This window comes from Xiphophorus hellerii, chromosome 13, assembly GCF_003331165.1.
Source record: "Xiphophorus hellerii strain 12219 chromosome 13, Xiphophorus_hellerii-4.1, whole genome shotgun sequence".
Classification (NCBI taxonomy): Eukaryota; Metazoa; Chordata; class Actinopteri; order Cyprinodontiformes; family Poeciliidae; genus Xiphophorus; species Xiphophorus hellerii.
Window position 1 is genome coordinate 14,728,431 of NC_045684.1, and position 26,301 is coordinate 14,754,731.

Sequence of the window (26,301 nt, forward strand, 5' to 3'; positions counted from 1 at the left end):
TTTAACATTTTAGAATACTGTATTGCAATGCAGGCCAAGTAAATAAATAGATACATATTTCAAAAAGAACTTAAAACTGCAATCCAGCATTGATGAAAGCACCACAACTGTTTTGGTTACACAACACAGGCGAGCTAGTATAATAATCATCAATTCCTCCGGAAGAAAAGAAAAACACTCCGCCCGCAACTGTTGTTTCTGGATTGCAGCATTAAGAGTCATCATAGAATATAAGAATTAGTTTTTGCCACAACTTTAACATGCCTGAGGGCCTACCCTTGATTTTAATACATTTTACATATAAGAATAGATATACATTAAGCTATTTTATACATTTCTGGTAACATAAACATGTAATTTTTTATAATTTATCTTGAAGTAAAATGTATTTTTAAAGGCAAGAGGTTAAGATAAAATATATCAACCATGAAATTTGTAATGTAAATGATTCTAATAGAGTTAACCAACACACTGCTTATTAATTCATCACCTGACTACAAAAAGTACATTTAATATACAAAGTTTACAGGTTGTTTTTTTCTCCTTTTTCTTTGTATTGGTTTTGTTGTTTTTGGGCCCTGTATTACAGGCTGTAAGGCAGTCAAATCTTATGCACATATACTACATATCCCTGTTTCTTAGTCTTTTAATGTTTTAATCAATCCGTTTCTCTCCATCCGTCATATTGTAGCTATAATGCAAAAGGCTCAGTGCCACACTCTTCTGAATAAAAACTGGAGGAGCTGACAGGTTAGCTTAAAAAATATGCCTTACAATGAAAAGCTGTCTCAAAGCGTGATAATTGTAGCAAAATCATAGAATTACTGACTTACTTATTCTTGCCACCAAAAGCACATGCAGAATTGTTGCAGATGTATGCGTCAGAGACATTTAAAAACAAACAAAAAAACATGAGTATTCCAATGCTTGTTAATGTGTTAGCTATAAGCAGGGACACAGTAAATTTATAGTCAAAGCTATTAACATAAAATCTTATGGCACATTTTCAAAACAGCGTTACAAAGTGACTGAGAGTCAAGCTAGCAGCTACTCGGAGTCAAGCTAGCAGCTACCCGGAGTCAAGCTAGCAGCTACCCGGAGTCAAGCTAGCAGCTACTCAGAGAGTTGTTTGGTTTGGAAGGTGGTGGCGTTTACATCTAATTAAAAAAGGGGCAGGGTATAACTACTAAAATTTGACACTTAACCTGTCCAAAAAGATTTGAGTATGTGTTGTATTGATTTGACCCATTTCTGTGATGCTGTGTTAGCTTTACTCTCCAATTAGAATCCCTCCCCATACTTGAAAGTGAGTCTGTTCTGAGAAATGCATACCACAGTTTAGATACAGATTCCTCATGCCCACATTATATCACCCAAACCATATTTTAAAATACCCAAGGACAGACATGAATTTTAATTTGGTTGCCATTCAAACCACCTTTGGTTCCAAGACTCCTTACATCTAGGTACTGGATAAAATTGTTACAATACTGTAATGTGTTTAATTTGCCCAGAATTTTCCTTAGAAAAATAGCAATCTGTATCACTGTTTTGAAAAATCACCATGTTGTCATTATATCCATCACTTTTATAAAATTAGATTAGTTTAAATGTCCCCATTATTAAATGGATTTAGAATATTTACGAATACATTTTTATACACATTGAAAGTCAAGTTTTAGCGATATCTTTCAAACTTAAAAAGTTAAATCACAGACCTCAGATTGTACTCAAATCAGCTGATTGTAGAACTTGTCTGGCTTTTTAAGATGAGATGGCTATAATATAAAGAAAAATAAAAAAGCTAAATTCTACTAAATCTAAAGTAGAAAATATTTGATGATTCAACAACATGCTTGTTGCTTGCTGAAGGCGTCACCATGAAGGAATATTGTGCCTGGTAAAAGCCTCTTCTATACATTTTATCCTCAGCCACTGAAGTGGGAAGCTTCTTGTAGAAGAGGGGAAGTAATCTTAAATCCGTCTTCATCCCACTGTTTTCCACAACTTCTTCACCACAGTTACAAAAACTCTTTAGGAACAGTATTGTCGTTATTGTGGCACTGGCTTATATTTCAACCAAACCGTGCAAAGCATTTGCTGCACACGTTGGTCCTCTTGCTGAGTTGATTGTCAAGTTCTGTTACAGGCTTAGTTTTAATATTTGCAACAACTTTGAAAATATTTCTTAATGGATAATGTTGTGCGATGACACCATCGTTGGTCCTTTGTAGGCCTTTGACTCGAGTCAGTCTGTAGGAGCCGTTTTGATCCACCTTCTTACACCCGAGTGACCATCATGAATTCTGGTCACTTTGGAGCTAGCAGTCAGGATCCAGGGAGGCCCCCATAGACCTGGCTGAGAGACTGCAGAAGACAAAATAGATACAATTACCATTTTTCTACATTTACAGCTGAAAGGTGACAAACATTCAGAATCTTAGCCTAATATTTCTTCAAATGAGGTTTTTCTTTTATATTAAGTTAAATTTGACAGTAGAATAACTGTGTTGCTAAGACACAACAGCTGGTTAACTTACAGTGGGAAATGTGGGAAACTTCAGGGTTCTCCAAGTTTATCCAGGCCTAGTTTTACTGTGATATTTAAAAGTGTTCCCCTGTTTTAACTTTGCACATTTAAATAAAGTTAAAAAGGCTCAATTCAGACAAAAATATTTAAAATCAGAGGTGCATGAAAACTTTATCTTAAGTCGCATCTTAATGTGTGCTACACTTTGCCATAATGAAAAATTAGATGGGTTATTTCTGTCAGTACAAAGAAGCAGAGAGGTCTTCTCTTTTGTAGTCCTAGCATTGATGAGAACTATTCTCCAGTCCACATGATCACCAGATCCCTTTACATATTTGAATATTTTAACTTGACATGAAAATTACCAATTTACTTTTTGGAAAATCTTGGCCTAATGTCTGATAACATGACCCCTCAACAGAGGCTTACAGGGCTTAATAGCAAGACTCTGAAGACAGAATGGAATGACATGATGGGGAAATAAATAAACATGGTTTTGATATGACAAGAAATGTGCTGTGATATTATTTTAAAAGGCACATTTCTTAGTTGAGGATAAATACATTTAATCTACAACTAATCCCAAACAACAGTACATTTATTTTTTTATTTACTTTTGCATTGAGATTGGGTAGGAATATGTGAGGGTAAAGTCTCAGGACTCATGAATTCAAACATCATGGAGAATACTGTACTAATACTAATATATAATTTCTCGATGATGTATGTCGCACCTTGAAGCATCTGGAAACCCAAAGATCAGCCAAACTTGTGGAGATCCTCAATTCTCTACGTGATATCTTTTCCAATTTTTTTGATTATTTCATGATGTTATAAAACGGAAACGGCATGTATCAGTGAGGTCTTGAAATCTATCTATATTGAAGCCATTATTTAATTTTAAAGTTATTGAAGTTATGTGTCTGGAAAGTGAGGGTTAAAATAGGATTTAATCTTTTTAGGTTGAGTGTTTTAATAATAATTAAAAAATATTAACTTAATATGAAAAAGAGAACTTTAAAAGGTCTTAATGAAATGACGGATGATTTTAATTCTACAATACTCCTCTTCTGACAGGACTTTAAACCAAAGATTGGAGGCTAATCCAGCAGAGTCATAACTAAAGTCTCGCCAGACTCCAAATTAGATTGCACAGTTTGGACATTTAATCCCATCGCATTTTATTTATTTTAGGTTTCTGGTGTAAAAATTTCACAGCAGGCCCGGTGCTGAAATGTTTCCGTATTTGTCTGTCTTTCAAGACACAATTTGATCGGTTTGCTTGTGCTCCTTGGAGCTGCAGAGAAGGTGACGGTATATTTCAAGGATAGCAAATATTTCCTCCGAGTTATTGTAGAGGAATATAATTATATTGATAGTTAAAAATTATGATGTTTGGTTGGTTCGCACTAAGGTATGTTTAACCTAAAAGAAATGTACTGTGTCAAATGGTTGGGTCAATCTGACCTAGAAGTCAGGAAGGAATTCAGATTTGGAGAGTTGTGGAATAACAATCACTTAAGAGAGGAAAGTTGTTAGTTTTAAGCTGTTGTGCAAGAAAATTCTGGCACCCAACCCTTCCCCTGCTCGCCTGCAAAGGAACCGGGCCGGAGCCCAAGACTTGGGAAATAACCTCTGTTTGGACAGATAAGGAACAAACAATTTGACTAATAGTTCATCTGAATTGGAGCAGATGTTGAGGTCAAGACGTCTCTAATTCCAGGAGGTCAACTCCTAATTCTCGCAACTTCCAATACACATCCAGTGTAAAATGAGCCAGAAGTGCTACGCAAATGGAGGGGAGTAACGCCATTGGTCAAAGTTTCCCAATACACACCAGTAGAGCTGGGACTCTATAAAAAAGTGATGTCAGAAGTAGAAGTCAAGAGATTTTGGATTTCTGTAACGATGTGAATGGGATGTTTTGGTTCCGCAGATGTGCATTAAAATCTCTTTCCGTTTAACTATGAGCAGAAGGAATTCCGAGTCGTGTATTTCCTTATTTATATATTCCATGAGTTTAGGCACCTTTAAATTTCTCTATATTATTTAAGCACAAACAGCCTCTTCACCTGCGTCACCAATCATCCCACATGGTGCATTCAGCAACTTGAATTGCACTGACGCTGCTGGTGAGTCACAGTTCCTCAGTGATAAATGCATTCCAGAGAATCATAAGCTCTTCGAGGTAAATAATATCTAATTTCTGCTCGGAAGATTTGCTGTTCCTTCGCAGTTTTAAGGATTCGTGATTTCTGCTTCGCCTGATCCTTATGCCCACCCGCCAAGTGTGTGCAAGATGCGGTGAAATGTTGCTTTTTGATCAGACAAGAAAGCGTGGACTGAACGATGGAGGTGGCTGACGTATGTGGAAGCTGCTGCAAACATCTCAACCTGTGCTGGCTTCTACGAAAAACGCTCTTGGATGTGATGCAATAATGATTTAGGACATGACTGGTGGTGTAGACACAGGCACAAACCTGGTCTGTGAGGATTCGAGGCTTAATATCAGGAATGGCACCCCCTCTCAGCTCATCTTCCACAGCCATGAGTCTGACAACAGGGAAATAGAAACAAACAGACCGGTTGACAAAAGTAGAGTTATGAAGCCGGCGTTCTTCAGATGTACTGTGAGATTGTGCAGCCATATGATGATATTAAGGTCCTGAAGTGTTCCTGGGCATCCTCTGAGGTGCCCAAAAGTGAATCTAATCTTTGTTCAGGTGCAGAAAATGTAAAATGAAATTGTGGATGAGTGAAGTGTACGGTCATGTATTGTCTGCTCACTATTATTATTATTATTATTATTATTATTATTATGATAATTTCTTCCAAGTATTAATTTCTGTCACAATCAGCCTGTCTAGGTTTAGATAATCTTTATTTTTAACTTTACATTAGAGACTTGGCCACAATTTCAGCTTTATTAGTTGATTCAAACTGATTATTCTGCTTGAAAAAAAGAAAAATCCATTGAAAACCCTTAAAGTGAAAGACTAGATGTTACAGTCTTCTCCTTATGGCAGTACAAAGTCAACAACATAAATATACAAAAGTCAATGACAACTAACAAAATATGAAGGTAATTCAAATCATCATGTTGAAAATGAATGAACATGTTATTTAAAAGAAAAACAAAACTGGTTTTCTTCAGAATGTTTTTGACAGTGGGATTACTGGGATGCAGAACAACAAGTCACCTTGACTTTAGGCTACACAAAAGTAGTAACAACCCTTGAATTTCTGTGTGATAGCCAGCATGAAATAAGCAATTACTGTCAATTACTGTAGTGGTAGGAAAATGAAAAGTGGCTTTGCAGAACCAGTTTTAGCTGTAATTTCAGCTTCATGTCTTTTAGCCTGTGTCTCTCTGCTTTATACATTTGGAATGTTAATTATTTTTGCCCATTTGTCTGGAATATGCATCTGAATATAAAATATGTCTTGCCACAGATTTACAACTTAATATAGGTTGGACTTTGACTGGTCCATTCCAAAACATGATCTAAACCAAGGATGTCAAACTTTAGTCCTCTGGGATTTGTGTCCTAAAGCTGCTAGATGTTACTCTGTTTCAATACAGCTGAATCTAATTCAGCAGTTTGATTCATTGAACTAGGCATGTTTGAGCTGAACTACTCCATTGTAATTCTGTCAGGAAGTCTGGGGTCGTGTTCCTGCTGGAAGGTCACAAGTATTGCACAGTTTTTTCTTCCAGGGCTGTTCAGTATTTATCTAAATCTATCTTCCAAACACTTTTAACCGGCTCAGCTGAAAGGCAAACAAACCATTTCAGGCCTTTACTGAGTGGCAAAATGAACACAATTATTGAAAGAAGATTATAAGAAGTGTTGATCCCAGTTTTCTACACCTCAGTTATGGACACAGTAAGTAAAGAAGGTCAAATAAGACCAAAATTACATGAAAAACACTGCAAGCCACACAGAGGACATCAAAATGAAAACTCTCTTCCCATGATGAAACACAGCAGAGCAGGGAGACTGGTCAGAGTTGATGGAAAGGTGGATGGAGCTACAGATTGAATCCTGGAAGAAAACCTGCTAGAGTCTATAAATGAGGATGGATTTCACAACACTAAACATTCAACGAGAGCTACGATGAAATGGGTTTCAACTGAACCATATTCACGTGTTAAAATGGTCCAGTCAAAGTTTATATCAAAATCCAGCATAGAACCTGTGACACCTAATATTGTGACTATTTTGTGTTGCTTTAATACATTAAATCCCAACAAGAAATAAGGCTTGTGTTTGTAATGCAATAAACTTAATAAAAAAAAAAAAACGTTCTAGGGATTTGAATACTTCTGCGACTCAATGCAACTGCGGAAAACTACATATTCACCCAAATGACCCTGAAGATGATAGATGTCAGCTAATTCCAGCTGGAACCTTGATTCAGTACACAAGTTTTTACATGTTCATGTAATTCCATCCCTGAGACAAACCTCTATTCCAGACTCCCTGAAGTTTGCAACCCCATTTGCACACCCAAAGAAAAAACTGAAATGACAGCAAATAAACACATCCATCCCATGAAGTGCCTTCAGAGTCCATTTTTTCCATCTAATCAAAGCCAGCCTCCCTCCCACATTTGATCCTCATTAGTTTTTGAAGAAGACAAACATATTCACTGAAGAAGCCATATCCAAAGCTCGTCAAGCTTTTTGGACCGCTTTGGGAGTTTTGTTGCTGTAAATGCTTTTCAATGACTGTAGCTCAACATTTGGCGACATAATCTGAAACATTCTTGTTGGTAAGCTGGCTGATAGTCCTCTGCCTCTGGGTAAATAGGTTCCTAATGTTCCTCTATCCGCCTGCTCAGCTCTCCACAACAAATTAGCTGAACCCCTAAATATGTTTCTTCTATAAATGCAGTTCAGTCCAACAAGAGACAAAATTCTTCTTACAAATATGAGGTCCCGAGTCAAATGTTGCACTTTTCACTGATACATCCTAAACATATAGGAACTTACTTCTAATTTAATCAATTATAAACTAAATACCCTTCTTCTAGCTACAATGCCATGGAAATTTGAACATGAACATTCCTTGTCCCAAATAATTGTTTCTGATTATTGAAAGCATTCAATAATCAGGAACAATTGTTTGCGACTGTGACAAAAAGGCAAAAAACAGAGGAAATTTGTAAGTCGCAAATATTATTCATTGCGGTTTTTAAAAAAGCTACATTAATAATCTGTGTGTGTGTGTCAGTAAGTATTATTTTAGTAGTTAAGCTAATGGTATTTTAACATTTTAAGGAGATCTGTAATATACAGTCATGTTCAAGAAATTATGATATGCGTTCAGATTGCGAGATTAAAAGAACTTTTTGAAAATATAACACATTCATCCCTTATTCCTTTAGTAAAAATATATTTTTTCTATATCTGGTATGAAATTCTAATATTAAATGTAATGTTTTCATTAGCAGTAAGCTGGAATTCGTTACATTTAACAGAATTAAAGTCAGTGTGTAATTATGTGTTTCATATGAATTTAGCTACTGAAATAAATATACTTTTCAGGAATATTTTTATTCATCAAACATGATTGCATATTTTTATGTACTTTTAATACTATCATACATGACAATTAATAATTCTGAAGAGGGAAATGATGCCTTCAGGTTCTCATATCAGCACACGCCAAATCAGAGCTATCCTGCGTTTCTTCATCTCTGCTGACCTCTCCTGGACCGAACACATAACAGCGGCCTTCAATAGAACCTGCCCTCTATTTCCACACAGATTTCTAATAAAAACAACAGCTCATTGTGCTCCACTGCTTCTGCAATGAGAGAGCAGAGATGACCTTCAGCTGCACTGAAGTAGAAAGCAGGAGGCTTCAGAGGATCACAAGCTGGCCTTCTCTTCTCCTCTGCCTCTCAACAGGGAACACTTACATGGCTTCCCCTCTCCTACTGGCAGCCACTACAGGTTCAATAAAGGCACTTTAACCACACTGATAGTGCTTCTTCCACAATGTCTCTCTCTCACACACACCTACATTACCAAGCCGTCAGACATGAATAAAGCGACATCTGCGATCTTTTTCTATCAGTTTCTTTAATAAAAAACTCTAATATCCTGCTATCAGCTCATACTTGTATAATTATGCATTTTTTGTGTGTTTTCATACTCTTAAGATATGTTTCCCTCAACTTTATGTAAATAGAACATTTACATTTTAAAAGGTGCAGAGTTTAATTAACAAAGAAGGTTTTGTGTTTTATCTTCTTGCGTGATTATGAGCGGCATTAAAAAGGATTATGTTTCTGCAGGATTAAAATGAAATCTTATGTTTAACACTCCTCATAATAGTTAGATATGGATATTTTTGTGGATCTTGGCTGTGGCAAACAATGTGTGACACTCACCTGAACAAATGCACGTTTGTTTTGTGAAGCAAACATAACAAAACAGAAGAAACCAGGTATGACTGCCTGCTGAGCCTGAAAGCTAATCACCTGCTGATGATGCCTTTGATTTGAGAGTCTTTTTCCAGCTGCTGCTGCTTCAGGCGCCGCTCGCTGTCTTCGAGGCGGTTCTGGTACTGCTGCAGGATCTTGCTGGTCTGCTGCTCCTGGCTCAGAAGCCTCTGCTCGTACTCTTCCAGTTTGCGATGCGACATCTTCAGCCGCTCCTTCAGAGAGTGAATTTCCTCTTCGTATTCCCTCACCTGAAAGGTGAACCAGATATTACAAATATGATTTCACCAAAACATTGCATTGGAAAAGTATTCATGCTTCTGGAAATGGAAGTGTTTACATATAAAAAAGTACAGTATACTGCTATCTTACAGAAGAACTTGAAGAATTATAACAAATGTGCCCATAAAGCATTATGTTTCACTGTGAGGACGTTGGTGGTGTGTAAGTTTGGCATATTGTTTTATTATCTAGCCCTGTTTTAACTTTCTCTACAACTTTTTTTTCTGAGATACTGAAATAATGAGATCCTAAAATGAAAATACCACACTTTTCCAATTTGTGTGTTTGAAGATATTTAAAAATATGTGCTAGATTCATCTCACTTCTAAATTATGTGCTACTCTGTATCACTTAAAATCCCAAGTTTAAATACTTTTGCAACAGTCCATGCATGAAGCTAACACCTATCTGACTAAAACCCCATAAGGCTCCTCTTTTGTCTCTAATTTCTAAAATCAAGGTCATTCAAAACACAATTATTATTACAGTTATTTAATCACAAACAATAATAAAATATTCTGACAGGTGAAAAAGCAGCTGACCCTTTCTAGTCGTGACTCATCCATGCTCTTAGAGTACTCTTTCAGCTGGCCCTCGCGGTCCGGCCGCAGGCTCTCGATGTCGGCAGAGAGGTGTGGCATGTTGGAGACCCATGCGACCGTCCGCTCGTTCATTCCCTGGCTGTTACCCTGAAACATCAATCAAGAAAAAAAAAAGAAAAAGATTTCAAATCCTGTTTTAACCATTAAATAGTTTCAGCTTAAAGACCTTTTATTGTTTTTGTTCAGGGACTTGCAGCATTCACCTGTTTGTTTGCGACCGGTTTCAGGAGATGCTGCTGCGGCGGCTGCAGCTGTGACTGCTGAGGCTTCTTGCTGCTTTTTGTGGGTGTGTCTGTGGACTCCTCTGCAGCTGCTGCCGGAGCCTGGTTTTCTTTAGCGGAGCTTGTCTGGAAGGGTAGCCCTGGAGCCGGACTGTCAGTGACCAGCAGCTGCCCGTCCTGCTGTGGCGGCGGCTGCTGTTGCTGCTGCTGTGTCATTTGCTTCGATGGGCGGGACTTTGGCTGACTGCCGCTGAAGCTCGCATCCGAGGAGTTGAGGAGGAGGTTCCTGCTCTGCGGACGAACCTTTGGAGGCGTGGCAGTGGCAGGTGTGTTGATGGAGCGCTGGGACTTGAGGTGCTGAGCAGCAATAGATGACTGGCGGGACGGATGAACTGTGGTCGGAGGTGTAGCCAAGGAAGCAGGAGTGCCTGTGCCGGTGCCTGTCTGAGATGTGACTCCCATCAGATGATGCTGCTGCAGAGACTCCTGAGAGGGAAATGGATGCAAAAAAAAAAAAGAAAACAGTATGAGTCACAACGCGGGAAAGATTATCTGTCTATTTTGAGAGGAGTATTCATTTTTGTTGCTGTGGCACTGAATTCCTACATACAGCCATGACAAAAAAAAATAAAAATAGGACAACCTACAACAGCCTGAGTATTTTCTAAAGTATGTAAACACAAGGTATCAATTGAAAAAAAATTATAATAATCTTGACATTCTCTGTAAAAATGTCATTTTCAAAAGATACATTTCTGGTAAGTAATAGATTAAGTCACTTAAAATGACTGCAACCAAACATAGGTCTGTGAGTTTTGAAGGTTTCCCTTGTTAAATCTCAGACATTAAGTTTGGTGTGGTCTTTACAATTGAAATGCGAGCGAGCTCCATGGGGAGATCCAACAAAGAGCTGATTATTGAAAAAGAAGAATATAGCAGCTGATCATTTAAAGAAGTATCAAAATCATTTGAAAACGGTCTGCAAGTGGAGGAAATCTGAAACAACCCCACTCTGCAGTTGTTGCTCCAAGCAAGTTCCCCTTAGCAGCAGACCACAAGATGCTAAAACACGTCTCCAATAACAAGAGGTTACTGTTGATGTGAAAGTTCTTTCCTTTACAAAGAGAAAACTTTGCTTCCTAAAAAAACCCATTAGGGCCAAAGTGATAATTTAAGTTTAAAGGTATGCCCCATTTTTTCAAAATTAATCTTTAATGTGAGGGATGGAGCAGTTTTGCTTCAATACCCTAGTCAGTTCACCCTTTCTGTGTATCTTACTGTAAGTGTAAAAGTGTTAGAAATACTTCCACCAGACGGAGCAACATGATTCAAAATTCAAGATCTTTCACCTGCTTATAAGCTGCTCACACCTTAAGCAGCCTCCGACTGAGACCCTCCATCTGTTCCACAATCACAGTTGACGACAACTGGGTCAGCAGATGCTCATGGAGACGCAACCTTTTAGATTTTTTTTTTCTAATTTAAGATGACACCACTTAAGAATGATCTCTATTTTGCTCTCATATTTGTGTAAACGCAAAGGAATTTGCAAGTTTAGTTTTGATTAGCATCCTAAATAACTGCAATCATATGTGATGGATGGATAGATTAATCATTAATTCTTAAAGCTCTTTCCTGAATGCACCATCTGTATAAATAAGCAGGTGGCTTGTGATGTTTGTTCCATTAAAGCCCACACAGCGGGACAGAAATAGCTCAATACGACACGGAAGCATCATTAAACACCGTAATTTTACATCCACGCCTTATAGTAAGCTCATCAGCCTGACGGATCAACGGCCCGAGTGCACACCAACCAATCCTCAGCCGCAGAATTCATTTAAACATGCATCAGAAAACACACACTTCTCTTGACCCCATCAAGCAGTCTAATTAAAGCCGAAACGTTTTCCGATTGAAACTTCTCTGTCTTTACTCTTTAGTGGAGGAGCTGCACCACATCTACATGACATGCGTGGCTAAGAAAGATAATGATAATGCAGCATCAGCAGCTCCGACACTGTTATCTGCCCGGTTGGCCGACAGCTAATAACCAGAACTGTTAAAACAAGGACGCACAGTGCAGCGGCTGTGAAGCATTCTCACAGAGTCCAGATGAAGCGGGGACGGGACAAACGTCTGGATTCAGATGGCAGCACAACAAGAGCCTCTAACTTTACAGTAGGATTTGCTTATTATGTTGCTCAATCAGAGGTCCTTGATCAAACACTTCATGTGTTTGATAACCCTGCAGATATCAGTCACTCAAATTTAAGCCGACTTATTCTGTGATTAATAAATGCCAAATTATGCAACAGAAAACCACAAATTTCCTACATCTCTATAAGCATATTACAATGATTTCAGAAGAAATCATTGCTGCTTAAACTGATCCGTTTAAGCAGCTTTCTTTTTTTTTTTTAGATAGGTATAGATTTGTGGAAATAAAATGAGCTAATTAAAACTGAATAAAACAACATGCAAAAATAGGTACCCTATTAACAACCCCAAACATTTAGTGTAGACATAAAATCAAGCGAAACTGCTTTAAATAGTGTAAAACAAAATTTTAAATAATGTAACTGGATTGTTAACTGCAGTACTTCTGTGTGTTTTCATTGATTTAACTTGACCAAAAAAAACTCAGTCGAAAATAAATCAAGTTATGACCAAAAACTGTAAAAGATGCATGAAAACATGTTTTGAATGGAAGCAGAACCATTGATACATTTAGCACAGTTCATGTTTCTGATGTTATTCTCTGTGCACTCGGCATCTCTCGATTATCTTTTTGGCTCATCACAGAAATAATTTTGGGACTGTTTTGTATTAAACAGCTGAGTCATATACTAGTGCATCTCAGCAGATCATAAAAAAAAGTTGTTTTACGATTTTTCCATTAAAAAAAGTAAATTTCACATATTTGCTGACTCTGAAAACAGTTATTTACATAGACAATATAAAAATATTTGTATTGACAATTTACATACACTACTGTAACATCACTATGCTTTTAAGTTTAGAAACTTTTAACAATAATGAATCAATTTAAAACACTGACGTAGCTGGAAGAGAATCACGAATCAAAAGTCTGTTTCATCCTTGGGTAAAATTTCTAAACAAAACATCTGTCATATACTTAGCAAGTATAAACAGTGTGGAAATGTCAAGGTTTCACATAATTCAGAAAGGAGACAGAACCTGTGTCTCCCAGATAATCATGTTTTGGTGCAATGTATGCATCAATCCCCCCCTCCCCCACAAAAAATAAAACCCTGTCAAGATGCTCGCTGAAGCTGTTACAGAATACCATTATCATTATCCACGGTGAAATAAGAGCTAAAACAACATGGGCTAAAAGGCTGCGCAACAAGGAAGAAGTCATTATTTCTAAAGATTTAAGCATGAGAATACCATCACAACTGTTAAATACAGGGGCGGTGTGGGAAGCATCATGCTGCTAATGTGTTTTGCTGCTAGTAGGACTTATGCAAAATAGTGGATGGCATCATGAGGAAATAACCATATGTGAAAAATATTGGAGCAATATCTCAAGACATGAGCCAGGAAGGTAAAGCTTAGTCACAAATAGAAATAATCATACCATTAAATCTGTTTAAAGTGATTTAAAAACACCAAATTCAACGTTTTGAATGTCTGGTCCCATAAACAATTTGTGGACAGAGCTGAAAAGGTGTGTGAGCAAGGTGGCCTACAGACCTGACCAAGCCATACTAGTTTCTGTTTTGTTCAAACAAACTATTTCGACAATCTTGTTGACTTTTGGCCCAAGTTATACAGTTTAACATGCAATTCTTCCAAATTCTGAGTAAACATATGCAGTGCTCACTTCCGAATTAAAACTAAAAGACTCTTATTACTTTGGCATTTAGTTAATAGCAATTTTGGTAATCTTAGCTGAGCTAAAATAGGAATGACTTAGTTTGAATTAATGTCATACAGTGACAAAAAAAAAGGTATGCGAATTGACTGCTTTCTAATGTGGATCAATCACACACTGGGATACATAATTTGAGCTTTTATTTCTGATTTTGATGATTATTACTAACATTTGAATATTACATAAGACCAATAAAAATAATTTTAATGAAAAATTAAAATGTTGTGTGCCACAGTCTACGTATCACGGAGAGAATTGATGTTATCTTAAAGTATTAAATGGATTGTTTCAGATTTACATCTGTAAATACTGGTTTTATTCATAAAAATTTTAAGTGATGTTCTTATTTAACTTATTTATTAACCCCTTTACTGTCATCATTACACTTGAATCCTCCTCGATCTATTGAATTAAATGTAAGCATTTTAATGGTGACAGTGAAGTAGATAACTTGTAATAAATGTTTAAAACTGAATGCAGACTCACAGCATCAAACCATCATTCTCCATGTGTGAAACCAGTGGAGCGGCTCCTACCTGCACCTGCAGAGACAGCTGGTGCCAGGCGTAGTCGTTGTTCTGATTCTGCCGGGTGAAGTCGTCGCTGTAGCTGTGCGAATGTACGATGCTGGGCTGCACCAGGCTGCTCTGCGACTGCAGGGCAGAAAGGTCCTCGCTGCGGGAGAAAGCGCTGTTGCCAAAGGCGGGCGGGTAGTCGGGGTGGCCGTTCTCAGCCTCCGGGGTGAGGAGCAGCGGAGGAGGGGCGGCAGCTGGAGGAGGAGCCTGGGACTGAGCCGGGGAGTTCTGGGCAGCCAGATGGAATAGAGGATTCTGGAAAGAAAGGGGGAAATGCATCGCTGCAGCTGCCTGCTGCTGCTGCTGGGAGATGGATTCTGTTGGGGCCCCTACGTGGCCCATCTGGCTCAGTCTGAGGCCAGAGCCAGATGACCCCGGGGGCAAGTGGCCCCCCATACGAAGCGGGGCGCCCAGGTTCCCGAAGCTGTGGCCGAGGCCAGCAATGGAGGCCTGAGAGGAGGCTAGCATGTCTCCAACGGAGTTCAGGTTGGAGATGCTGTTCATTCGGGAGTCCTGAAGGTCCATCATGGAGACGCTTTTGTTGACACTGTGGACCTGAGAGAGAAACAAAATGAATGTTCACTTTTTCTATCTGCAGCAAAGGCACTTATTTATATGAACCTGTCAACAAAATAATAGACACAAATATTTACATATAAGATATTTAGTGGTAGGATTGTAATAACAGTGAAAGTGACAATAAGAACCATTTATTACTTTTCACCTAAAGAAACGCAATTTGTGTCTACATTGCCCACTATACCTGCATTTGATCCCATTTTAAAATTTATTGAAAACATTTTCATATTTTCACAAAAATATGAAAATATTTTTATGAAAAGATTTTGTTCTCCACTGAACAAACAGTGGAGAAAATACTTACATGAACTAACTTCTTTAAAAACATAATTACCTGGAATTTAAATCAAATTTCTTACAAGAAATTGACTTTGGTAAATGATAAGTTTCAAATTTCAACTTCAAGACCCTTGCTCATGAATTAAAATCAAAGAGCTACATTTTTGAATTTTAGTAAAATAAATTTAATTTTCTCCTCATTAGGCTGGATTCTAAACCTAGTGAAATAAATTTTGGTTTCATGTAACAGGAACCCAAACTAGGGACACAGGCATTGTGAATACATTAATATTTATTGAAACTTCACTCTTCTCCATGTTTTAAAAAATTTATAAATAAAAACAAAAACAGTCATTTCTAATTTCAAACAAATCATAACATTTAGACAAATAATTCTTGCTGGTTGGAGTGTGTTATAATGCCAGCATTGTAACACACAATGCTCACAATGCTACAAAATATCATTTACTATTATTTGTCTCCTTCAAATTGGGCCATTAAACTTAGTGAATCACTGAAATGCTTTTTTTCCCCTAAAACTTTATAATCTGCAGAGAAAACTCCAATTAAAACAGGTAACAGAGCTGGTTACAAACAGTGCTGTGTTGAAATCTCTTGGGCTCTAATTTAGTTCTTCATTTGGAAAGTAAACTGCTGCCTGGCGATTTTTTCTGACACTGTTCTCTTGTTTCTAAATGAGGAGACTCTTGATAAATGTATTTCATCAAGATTTTATGTGGCACACCAACCACTTACAGTTGTGTTACTTGGCACCCTGGGTAAGCCACTCTTCTCCAATATTTCCTTACAGTGTGAACAAAACAGGGGGTCGCCCACTTCATATGGAGCAGACAGGCAGATATGCAACAGGAAGTTTTGGAGTGGTCATGGTGACCTGGACAGTAAGCAATCATTCATTAATTGATTGAGTCATTGACTGATTCATTGATTGCAGGAGAGCATTAATTAGGTCAGAAGCCTGGAGGTCTATGAAACCGCTAAAGGAAACACTGAGATCCAAAACCTGGCTTTGACAATCTGTCGACAGGATGTTTATTAGTCATCCACTCCAAAAATCTGATCGCCATGGAAGGATGAGTCCCATTTGCGTCTTGCAAAAAGCCACACAAGGATTACAATTAATCTGTGGAAGACAATGTCCTGGTTACATGACATCAGAAAAGGTTTGACAATGTTGAATGCAATACGGTCAGATCTATAATGGAATAGTTAAAAGTGTGTTCATGTTAGAATGGTCCAGTGAAAGTCTGGAGCTAAATTCAATTGAGAATTGGTGGCAAGACTGGAGAATTGAAGCCTACAGACGTACTCTGTCCAATCTGAAGGAGATTGGACTGTTTTGCAAAGTAGAATTGGCAAAACATTTATGTTTCAATGTGCTTTCTGTTCCAGCCTTTTCACACAAGATTTAAAGCAGTTAAAGGTTAAAGGTTAAAGTTTAAAGTTAAAGTTAAAGTGAAAGGAGGGTCTACTTTGTGTTGGTCGTTCACTAAAATGCACTGATGTCTGTTGTGTGGTGACAAAATGTGAAAATGTTCAAACAGGATGAATGTTTTAGCAAGCCGCTGCGTCTCAGCGGTCATGAGAAATGTGGAAACTTTCTTTTCAAATGCAATCAGAGATTTTTAAACAACCAATGAGGCTAGCCAAATAAAAACACGGCAAAGATCTGGATGCAATTTAACTTAATAAAAATTTTAAAAAACATCGACTTTCAATGACTTCTCAATGTCACCTGTTTTTTATCTTTTATAATGTAGCATGTGCAAACATTGGCCATTTTTTATTGAAATTTGAGTTAAAACACCATCATGCCATCAGTTGACGAAGTAAACATTTACACACTCTACCTTCGGATCGGGTTCTGTGATGTCCGAGCTGCTGGTGCAGTACGCAGGGCTGGATCGAGCCAGAGGTGGGCGGGTGACGTAGAACACCTCCCTGGACGAAGAGCGGAGGTCTCGCTCGGCCTGACGCCTCATGTTCAGATTGGAGGAGAGGGATTCTACAGCTGAGACTCCGGTCGTGGGCGACGGGAGGCGCGAGATGTCTATCGAGCTGCAGACAGGCAGAAGAAGAGACTATACTGTGGAAGGATGTCCCTCAGCTCTGATGGATTATGTGCAGCTTGATGTTATTCACTTATTTTGGGACTGAGGCTGAAGAATTGCTTGGTTTTGATCCCACACACTCGTCTGTGAGGCTTCACAGTATGCATCGATGTATGTGTGATTATATAACAAAGTTTCCTACACAATTTTTCCATGCACAATATTTCCAGACCTTCAAAACCCAACTGTCTAAAGTTCTCAGTAGTTGATATTTATTTCACTATGAATAAATGGCAGACTGAGAAAGGTTTTCATATGGAACCTGGAAAAACATCAGAAAAAGGGGAAGGAAAGAAGGAAGAGCGCAAGGAATAAAGGAAAGAAGGAAGAGAAGTAGGCCACAACAAAGCAGTGAAGGAAGGAAAGACAAAAAGGCATGAAAAGAAGGATAGATGAAACAGAAGAAAGAGAGTCAGGACACTAAAAAGGAGTGAAGCAAAACAGGAAGAAATACACAAGGAAAAAGGGAAAGAAGAAGTATACAAAGAGGGGTAGAAGGAAAGGAAGACAGGCGAAGGAGAGGAGAAAAACACTAAATAGCAAAACAAAATGGACAAGTATGATGGGAAAAGACAAAAGAAATCAGATGGGGGAAAAAAGAACTGTACAAGAAGGAAGAGAGATAGAAATGAGGGAGAAAATAAGATTGGGAAAAAATAAGGGATGACAGGACACAAGTAAGGAATTGAAAACACAAGGGCAGAGGGAACAAACAAAGTGAGACGGCATCACTCTTGCATTACCCGTCACTTTTCCACCTGCACCAGATTTGCGTCACTAAAGTGCTGAGTAATCCTTTCATGCTGACCCTCTAAATCAGGGGTGCCCAAACTTTTTGAGACCAAGATCTACTTTTTCTCTCACCAGCCGGCTGAGATCTACCTCATGACATGAAGACATACAAATTGTAAATTAAACCCTACTGACTTATTTTATATGCAAATATACATCAGTTATAGCAGAAATAATAAAGTGATAGAAAACCTAATGCAGTTTCTTCCTCAGTGAGATTCTGACACTGGAAGGAGGTTACTGGTTTCTCAGACAGAAGCTGGTTGCAAACCTGAGGCCAGCAGGTGTCAGTCAGTTATGGTAGATCTGAACTTTGGTGTGATGACGTCAATATGAGAAGCTACAGACTGATAGGAGGAACCAAAGAGCTCTGTAAAGGTAAAGGCAAATCTTCTGAAGTTGGGATATAATTCATTTAATTTCACATAATTATTGCGGTAGAAGCCATTTGTTTGGTAAAACTTAATCAAATATATTTGTCCTATTTGATGTTTGTTGTGACGTATACTGCAAACGAACGAGGTAATTAGGCCAAGTTTGTCGTTTATTGAACGTTCAGAAACTACAGCGGCTGTAGAGCAAAGGTAAACAAAGGTAAGACAACCCGAACAGGTGATCAACTCAAAACCACTCGTACCTTTTTAGTCTCTTTGTCGTTTAAGCACACCCGTTGCCATGGCAACCGCCTGCGCCCCACAAGCCGAGCAGAGATTACATTAAAAACATAACATTCAGTCCGTTACGATATCAGTTTTCCAGGCTTAATATTTATTTCTCGATTATTAATGAGCGCTTCCCTGAACACAGCGACGGTTGATTAGCTAATTTAAACTCCTGCTCTGTTAGTCAGTCGGTCTTTGATTCGCCTTCTTTTGTTAATGGAGCCGAAACGCACTAAATTGCGCAACACCTAGTTGAAACAATAATTACTGAGATTATTCATTTTTAACACGTTTTGTTGATTTTTTTTTATTATTATTTTTATTCTTTGATGAAGCTACAAACGTTTTGGATCTTGGTGAATATTTCTGATAAGCCTGTCAGTAAAGGAAGTGCTGGTCTCAGCGTCCTGGCGGCGTTCAGTTTGTCACCTACTGCCGAGATCGACTGAAAACCTTCCCGCGATCGATGTGAGCGCCCTGCTCTAAATGATCTCCTTTATTATTGTTATTAAAACCCAGTCCAATGTCTCCCAACAATCCTGGAGAAGTAAAGAATCAAAAACAAGGTGAGAAAAGACTCTGGGAAAACAGATGGTGCTGGCAATTAGGGAATGATGAACGCTCTGACAGCCGGTTGAGGTGCATTAGCATTAACATTACGGGCTTTTAGAAATACACCAGGGTTGTTATGAGCTGCTGAACTCTCACTTCCTGTGTACACTTGGCCTTTTTATGAGTCCCTGTTAATAACACCCTTGTGGAGCTGTAAATCCTCTCTTTATGCAGCCTAGGTGCACATTTGCAATCACAGCCATGCGCCGGGTCTTTATAGAGCCACAGCGGGGACCGATCCTGCTGGCGCTTTGTTCTATTCGGGGACATGCAAATGCAAGTTCCGTGCCCAGAAGTAATGACAACAGAAAATGTGGGGAAACGACAGGGGGCCATGAGAAGATACCTGTTTAAATCACGCATCATAAGGCTTTGGAAATCAGAGGACATAAGGCGATTGAAGGATGGGCGGGAGAAGAGTCTGTCCTTCGGTCTCTCCGGTTGGTGGTTTGTGGGCATGTGGAGCTGCGGATTCCTCAGGGCAACGCTGATGTCATTCAGCAGCCGTGGCAGGGGTCCGAGTTTGAGGATTGCATCCTGCAGGGAGATTTTTAATTTTTTTTTTAAGTAAAAAACAATAAAATACACTCCTTAACCTTTGGTTGGCGCTACAAACATGAACAAGCATAACCAGAAATGAATAAGTTAATATTATGCCGTTATCAGTTCGAGAAACAGGTCTAAGAAGAAAGATATTTTTATTTGCTCAATGCAATAAACAAGAATTGAAATTCTTCATTCAGTGAGCTTTTACATTTTGTGCTATTTTATTTTATTTTTCAAACAAACATGGAACAGTGGTGAGCCTTCACAGTTGACTAATAATAAAATTTGACCCACCTTACTGAGCTGTCCCATGACTTCCCACAGCAAGCTGTGCAGCATGGACAGCTCCCTACCAAGGTCGATGTAGCCCTCAAAGCCTCCGGCGTTTCCTCCAGTGTCCATGTTGGAAATCTCATAGAGGAACTGCTGCATGGAGCCCCACTCCATCTCCAGGAACTCGTTCATGAAATACATGTATTCCTCCTTGGGTCCAAATCTGAAAAGGTGATGATTAAAAGAGCAGTGAAGGAATAAAAGCGATATCATATTGCATTTACATTTTTAACTAGTACTTTTTCATCAATATAAAGACATTATTTACTTTAAACAAGCTGCTATATTAAGATGAAAAGTTACTTGTAAGTTAGTTTTGTCCCATTTCAAGCATCTAAAGATATTTGCACTAGAAATTAAACAGAAATACATAGTCAGATTTTGTGTTTTTGCTGGATGGATGGGTGTCTGAGAGTCCTTATTTCTGTTAATTAGGATGATTTTCTGCTAACATAACATTTAAGATCAGAATATTACATCAGAGTAATAAAAAAAGATATTTTTAAAAACAAAAATGTGAGCTTAATAAAAAGTCAATGTTTAATAGCTGCCTACAAGTTGCTATTGTCAAACGCTACTTTTGTTCTTGACAGTTACATTTACTTAACTTTTTTTGGGGAAAAATACTTTTAGGAGTTTTTTTACTGCGCCATAATTTTGACTTTTACTTGAGTAATATCATGACAGAGTATCGCTGCTCTTGAGCAACATTTTTGGCTGCTCTGTCCGCCTCTGGTGACATATCAGAATGAGCCTCACTATTGGTGAATAAATAATCCTAATTTAATTAGATATACATCTCAGAGAATTCAAATCTCTAGCATGTAACTGGATTAAAAAGTACCACCATCCTGTGTTTAGGAAGAGACCAAAAACATTTATGAAGCCCAAAGTCTTGACTGGCGATCCATCAGATTACCTTGAACCTCCTGCAGTTGTGCTGGAAGCAACCAGGCATTTCTAACCTGGTGCTTTTGTTCTTGTTTGTTTGTCTTTTCTGTTCTTTCACCTCCCAGGTGGACAAGACAGACAGAGGCTATTTCTGATTCTGCCGGAGTGAGTTTCTCCTTCCTACCCCCCACTCTGCCTCGCTGCGCGCCCTCAGGATGAGATATTAAATCGAAGGGATGATTCACACAATCCCTCCACTTTCAAACTGCCGTTTCATAATTATACTGAATAAATACATTAAATGAGGCTATTCCTAACCGAAGCGGACCACAAATGAATTTGATGAGATTGTATTTAGCTTGGATCTCAATCAGGTTTATTTACTTTATTCAAAGTGCTTTATCTACAGATTCATTTGTTTTAAATTAGAAAAATCCATTCAACTAAACTGAGCAGAATTCAACTGAATTTGACTCAATAGGAACAAACATATTCACATCTAAATACTGCACTATATATAGTACTGCAGTACCAATGACATTGCAGTAACTTTATGTCAGAACTGCTTGGACATAAAGGTGTTTTTAAGGACCTTTAAAGCAAATGTAGGATGTGTATAAAGTAGGCAGCATTGTCAAAAGTCATTTGAATGTTATTTCTGTTTACTTTCTTTAGTATCAAACAAAGATAACCAGAGGAAAATGGAAAGGGCCGTTTTCAATGAGGATTTCATGTATTTGGGGTAAAAATTTGTCATAACCAATCAGGCCATAATTGAAAAACTAGCGTCGTTAAATTTAAAGACTATAACCTGATCTGCAGAACACATGAATAAAATAGAACTTGTCTGGCAACATGAAGTAGGCAAAAAGATCTAAAAATATAAATAAATAAAGAGAAAGAAGAAAGCAAGTCATGGCCAGATTTAAAGAAAATGCTAAACCAGATCAGAAAACAAGTTACTGGCATCTATCTGTTTGGAAAAGTTCATTTTTAAGGCTTTGGGACTTCAGTAAACCACAAAAAGAGCCATTTTCTACAAATAGAGGGTTAGGGTTAGGGTTATCTTTTTGAAGTTATGTATCCAGTTATATAAGGGCCTAAATATAACAGTTCAAAAGAATAACATCATAGTAACAGTCAAGCATGGCAGTGGTAGTGTGATAATCTGATCCTGCTTTGCTGCTTCCTAACCTGGATGTCTTTTGATTAGTATCGGAATCATGAAATCTTCTCTGAGACAGCAAATCCTGAAGGACATGCACAAAGATTCACAGCACACCCAACAGTTGGCATCTGAAGGGCTGTTGGGTTTGCTGCCCTGAGGGTTTTGAGGGTTTTTGTGGCCACATTTGAGCCACAAAAACCCACAAATGTGGCTGACTCAAAAAGAAATCCTCTGAAACATTTCCTCCACAGGGATGTGAAACACCGTTACCAGTTATTATAAACACTTGATGCAGCTGCTGCATCAAGTCAGTTATCAGGTTTATAATACAATAACTTTATTGGCTTGGTTTGGATAGTTTTTCTCTCTGACTACAACATTTAAGTGACAAAAACGCAAAAACCAAAGAAATCAGGGCAATAACTTCTTTACTACACTGTATCCTTAAAATCACATTTTGTTTAGTGAACATCCAGTTAAGCACAATAAGATGAGTGTGAGGAGGAGTTTCAATGTCCTTCGACTGAGTTGGATAAATTCTACTGATGATGTGCAACTAGATTGTTAAAGCCGGTGCTTCTGTAAGCCAGAGGTTTAAATAAACACATCGGTGTTCTCGTTTTAATCAGAGTGTCAGTAAAGAGAGCAAACTGAAAGAAATGTGTCACGGCAGAGAGGCTCTGAGCTCACTGCGTGTGAGTAACAGCTTAAACCCTCGCAGGCAAAACTGCAATCCTCTATTTCGGCGAGGTTAGGCCATCCCACCCGGCAAGAGCGCCGAGCGTCTGCAGGTCTAAAAATTAACCACATCGAATCAGCGCAGCAGAGCCGAGGAGACTCACTTGGTGAAGCTGGCCAGGTTCTGCATCACCTTGGCGATGAGCGTGAGCGTGCGGGACGTGCGCTCGGCCGGGTACTCCTGCATCAGGTTGAACAGGGACGGTGACATGATGGCCGGGCACATGAAGCGCAGGAACAGGGAGGAGCTGATGAGGCTGTCGGCGAGATCCTCTCTTCCTCGCTCGGCGCATCTGGCTCTCCAAGAGGCAAAAACCTCCTTCAGCTCCCGGGGAAAGATGCTGAAACAAGAACATTGTTCTTATTACAGCAGCTGTCAGGGAGAACAGCGAGGTGGAAATGCCGGGAGACTGAAAGTTATAGAAAGTTACCCAACCATATTACTCTCTTCAAGAGGAAACATTTCTGTTGAATACTTTTCTTTTCCTTTTTTTACAGTGAAGTCTTGTGCTGCTGTTGTTTTTTTATACCTCTCTGTTACACAGACGAACAATTCCACTTGAAACCAAACAGACTTCTTAACCTTATCTTGAAACATGCAACATCAAAACAGCATCCGGCGTGTTTAATCAATGTTACCCCAACTTAAGTAAAAGCAATTGTTATATAAAAACAAAACATTAATCTGAGCACACATATTCAAAGGAAATAGCTGTAATTTCACAATTTATCAAAAATATATGTAACTGAAGCCATTGTTTAATGTACACTTGATCAAAGTGAACTTTAGCCAGTAATCTATCACTTTCTGTATCCTTGACATGTGAAAATGAGGTGGAGCACAGGTCCTATTACCTAAATTGCAGTGAAAAAAGTATTTTCTCCCTAACAGATTTCCCCTTATTCAATTAAGAATTAATTGTGATTAACCACAATTTCTTAGTTCAACGTTACAAGTCACATCCAGCTCTGATTACTGCTGGAATTGGGAAAAAAAACAAAATCAAATGAAATCACTTAAGCAGAAGCAGTCTGACAACATGAACATGAATAATGAGGTGAACTGCTACTTGACATTTTTGTTGCCTTTGATTGGCTGTAATGCCAAGAGCGGAGATAAGGAAGACTGTGGATTTTAGCTTTTACTGACAGTTTCCATTTTCACTATACATATTAGGATATGTTTGGTGTTTGAAAAAATGTTAAGACTTTTTAGAAAGATCTAATTATTTGTGCTTCTGTACATATGATGTAATGTAAAATACATGGATTTTTGACAAAAGATTAATCAAGTTTGAGGCTTTTTACAGATTTTCAGGGGTTGAATTGTTGAGAGTGCAGCACATGGTCACAGAGTCTTCAGATGCAAATAATCATAAATTTATCCTCAACAATGAATATGGAATAAGAACTGACCAGAGGGAGTTGATGATCTTGCAGAGTAAAAGCTCGCAGCACATCCGGAGGTTGGCTTGGTGGTCAGCGAGGACTGACGGTGGGACACGCATTGGGTCCACCTCACAGTTCTCCTCAGACTCGTATAAGGCTCGAATGAAATCACCTGGAAGGTGGACAACAGAGATCTGGGACTTAGAGGAAATTCCTAAGCCAAAGATATATGCCGAGAGGCTAAAAAATGCCTGGTAAGGAATGCCTGATCGTGCCTGAAGAGTGGAGAATGACAAAAATGGCAATGTCTGGGTGATGGGCTTGATTGAAATAAATCCTTATTTTATTAAAATTACTCGGTCTCGGAGTCTCCTCACCACGGCATTCTTTAAAGGCGACGTGAACCCCACTGTTTACACTTCAAGGGCAAAACGCATTGGTTTTTAAAGGACGTTTTGGTATAATTTGAATTTATGTAAAAGATCACCCATGAAGTACTAACAGGTACACAATTCACCACTGTGCAAAAACAGCCCATTGCATTTCTCCTACAAGTCAAATTTTATCTTCATAAATCTTTCCTTAACAACCAGGGGGTTCCAGGCCTGTCCAGCTTGCATGGAAAAATGCCACCAACTCCAGCCAAAAATCATCAGTAATCCTCTTTTTTCCTCTTCTCACCTTTTACTGATAGATATACTGAGGATGTACAGAGACAGGTATTCTAGGATTTATATATATTATAACTAAGGCTAACTCAGTTCGGAACAAGGCGTTTTACTAGGCCTAGGATTCATCAAAGATTCATAAAACATTGTCTTTTGCTTACTTTGGATTGCTTACTGCTATTAGCAACACAACCTGAAGAGTTTTTTCATCCATTTAATCTGTAAAACGCAAATGTTTACAAAGACTGCCATACAGTGCTGTTTGTGTTTCTGCTCATGTGAAATGCAAACCATCAGAGACAAAGTAGCACCTGCAACTCTTACAATATCTGACATGCACGTCAACCACATTTAGTACTGGATTCAGGTTTGCTTGAGGATCCCCAATTGTCAAATCAGAATTATGACTTCAGGGAGGTGTTATTTTTGTTGTTGTCGTATTTAAACTTAAAATTCAGAACATCAAATTTCAGAGTCCAAGTCATTAAAGCTACTGCAATTCTGACTAAGGTAGATAGACAAAAAATGAACATTCTCACTTAAATCAGCTTCATCTGGTCAGTAAACCAGAAGAATCAAGGCTGAATAGTAGTTTTAATATTATTCTCAACATAATAAAACATAAGGAAAATATCTCTTACTGGAGGTCAGTAAGGTGGAAAATGAGCATTACCTTTTAAATAAGGCTAAGGAGTAAATGGTATGAGATTTGTCAAACATCTGCTAAGATGGCTAGAAAACTTAGATGGGAAGTAAAAGTAGAGATAGCACATTTTGAAAGATCTAGTCTTTATTGGAAACACATTTTAAGCTGCTTGTAAACACAAATGGTGACTTAGCCAATCAGATGGCAACTACTGAATGTATTTAGGGATCTATACAAGGAAGACGCCACCATGTTGTAAGTGATCATCTCATTTTTGGTCATTTTTAAATTAGATATTTTTA

At 38.3% G+C, this 26,301-nt stretch overlaps 1 protein-coding gene across 5 annotated transcripts in view; it reads right to left on the bottom strand.

The window, feature by feature from the left end:
* LOC116731272 (ras/Rap GTPase-activating protein SynGAP-like) overlaps positions 1–26,301 on the bottom strand; it is a 58,876-nt gene continuing 32,575 nt past the window's right edge. For 4 of the 5 annotated variants that reach the window (XM_032580957.1, XM_032580956.1, XM_032580960.1 and 1 more), the window contains 11 exons: positions 24,713–24,857; positions 23,401–23,637; positions 20,461–20,662; positions 19,967–20,157; positions 17,294–17,501; positions 14,526–15,119; positions 10,071–10,574; positions 9,808–9,954; positions 9,023–9,234; positions 5,011–5,083; positions 1–2,367 (listed from right to left, as the gene is read on the bottom strand). In XM_032580957.1, coding sequence (XP_032436848.1) covers positions 2,329–2,367; positions 5,011–5,083; positions 9,023–9,234; positions 9,808–9,954; positions 10,071–10,574; positions 14,526–15,119; positions 17,294–17,501; positions 19,967–20,157; positions 20,461–20,662; positions 23,401–23,637; positions 24,713–24,857 — 2,552 coding nt within the window. In that variant the 3' untranslated portion in view covers positions 1–2,328. The remainder of the gene's footprint in view (positions 2,368–5,010; positions 5,084–9,022; positions 9,235–9,807; positions 9,955–10,070; positions 10,575–14,525; positions 15,120–17,293; positions 17,502–19,966; positions 20,158–20,460; positions 20,663–23,400; positions 23,638–24,712; positions 24,858–26,301) is intronic. The other variant, XM_032580959.1, reaches the window with a different exon arrangement.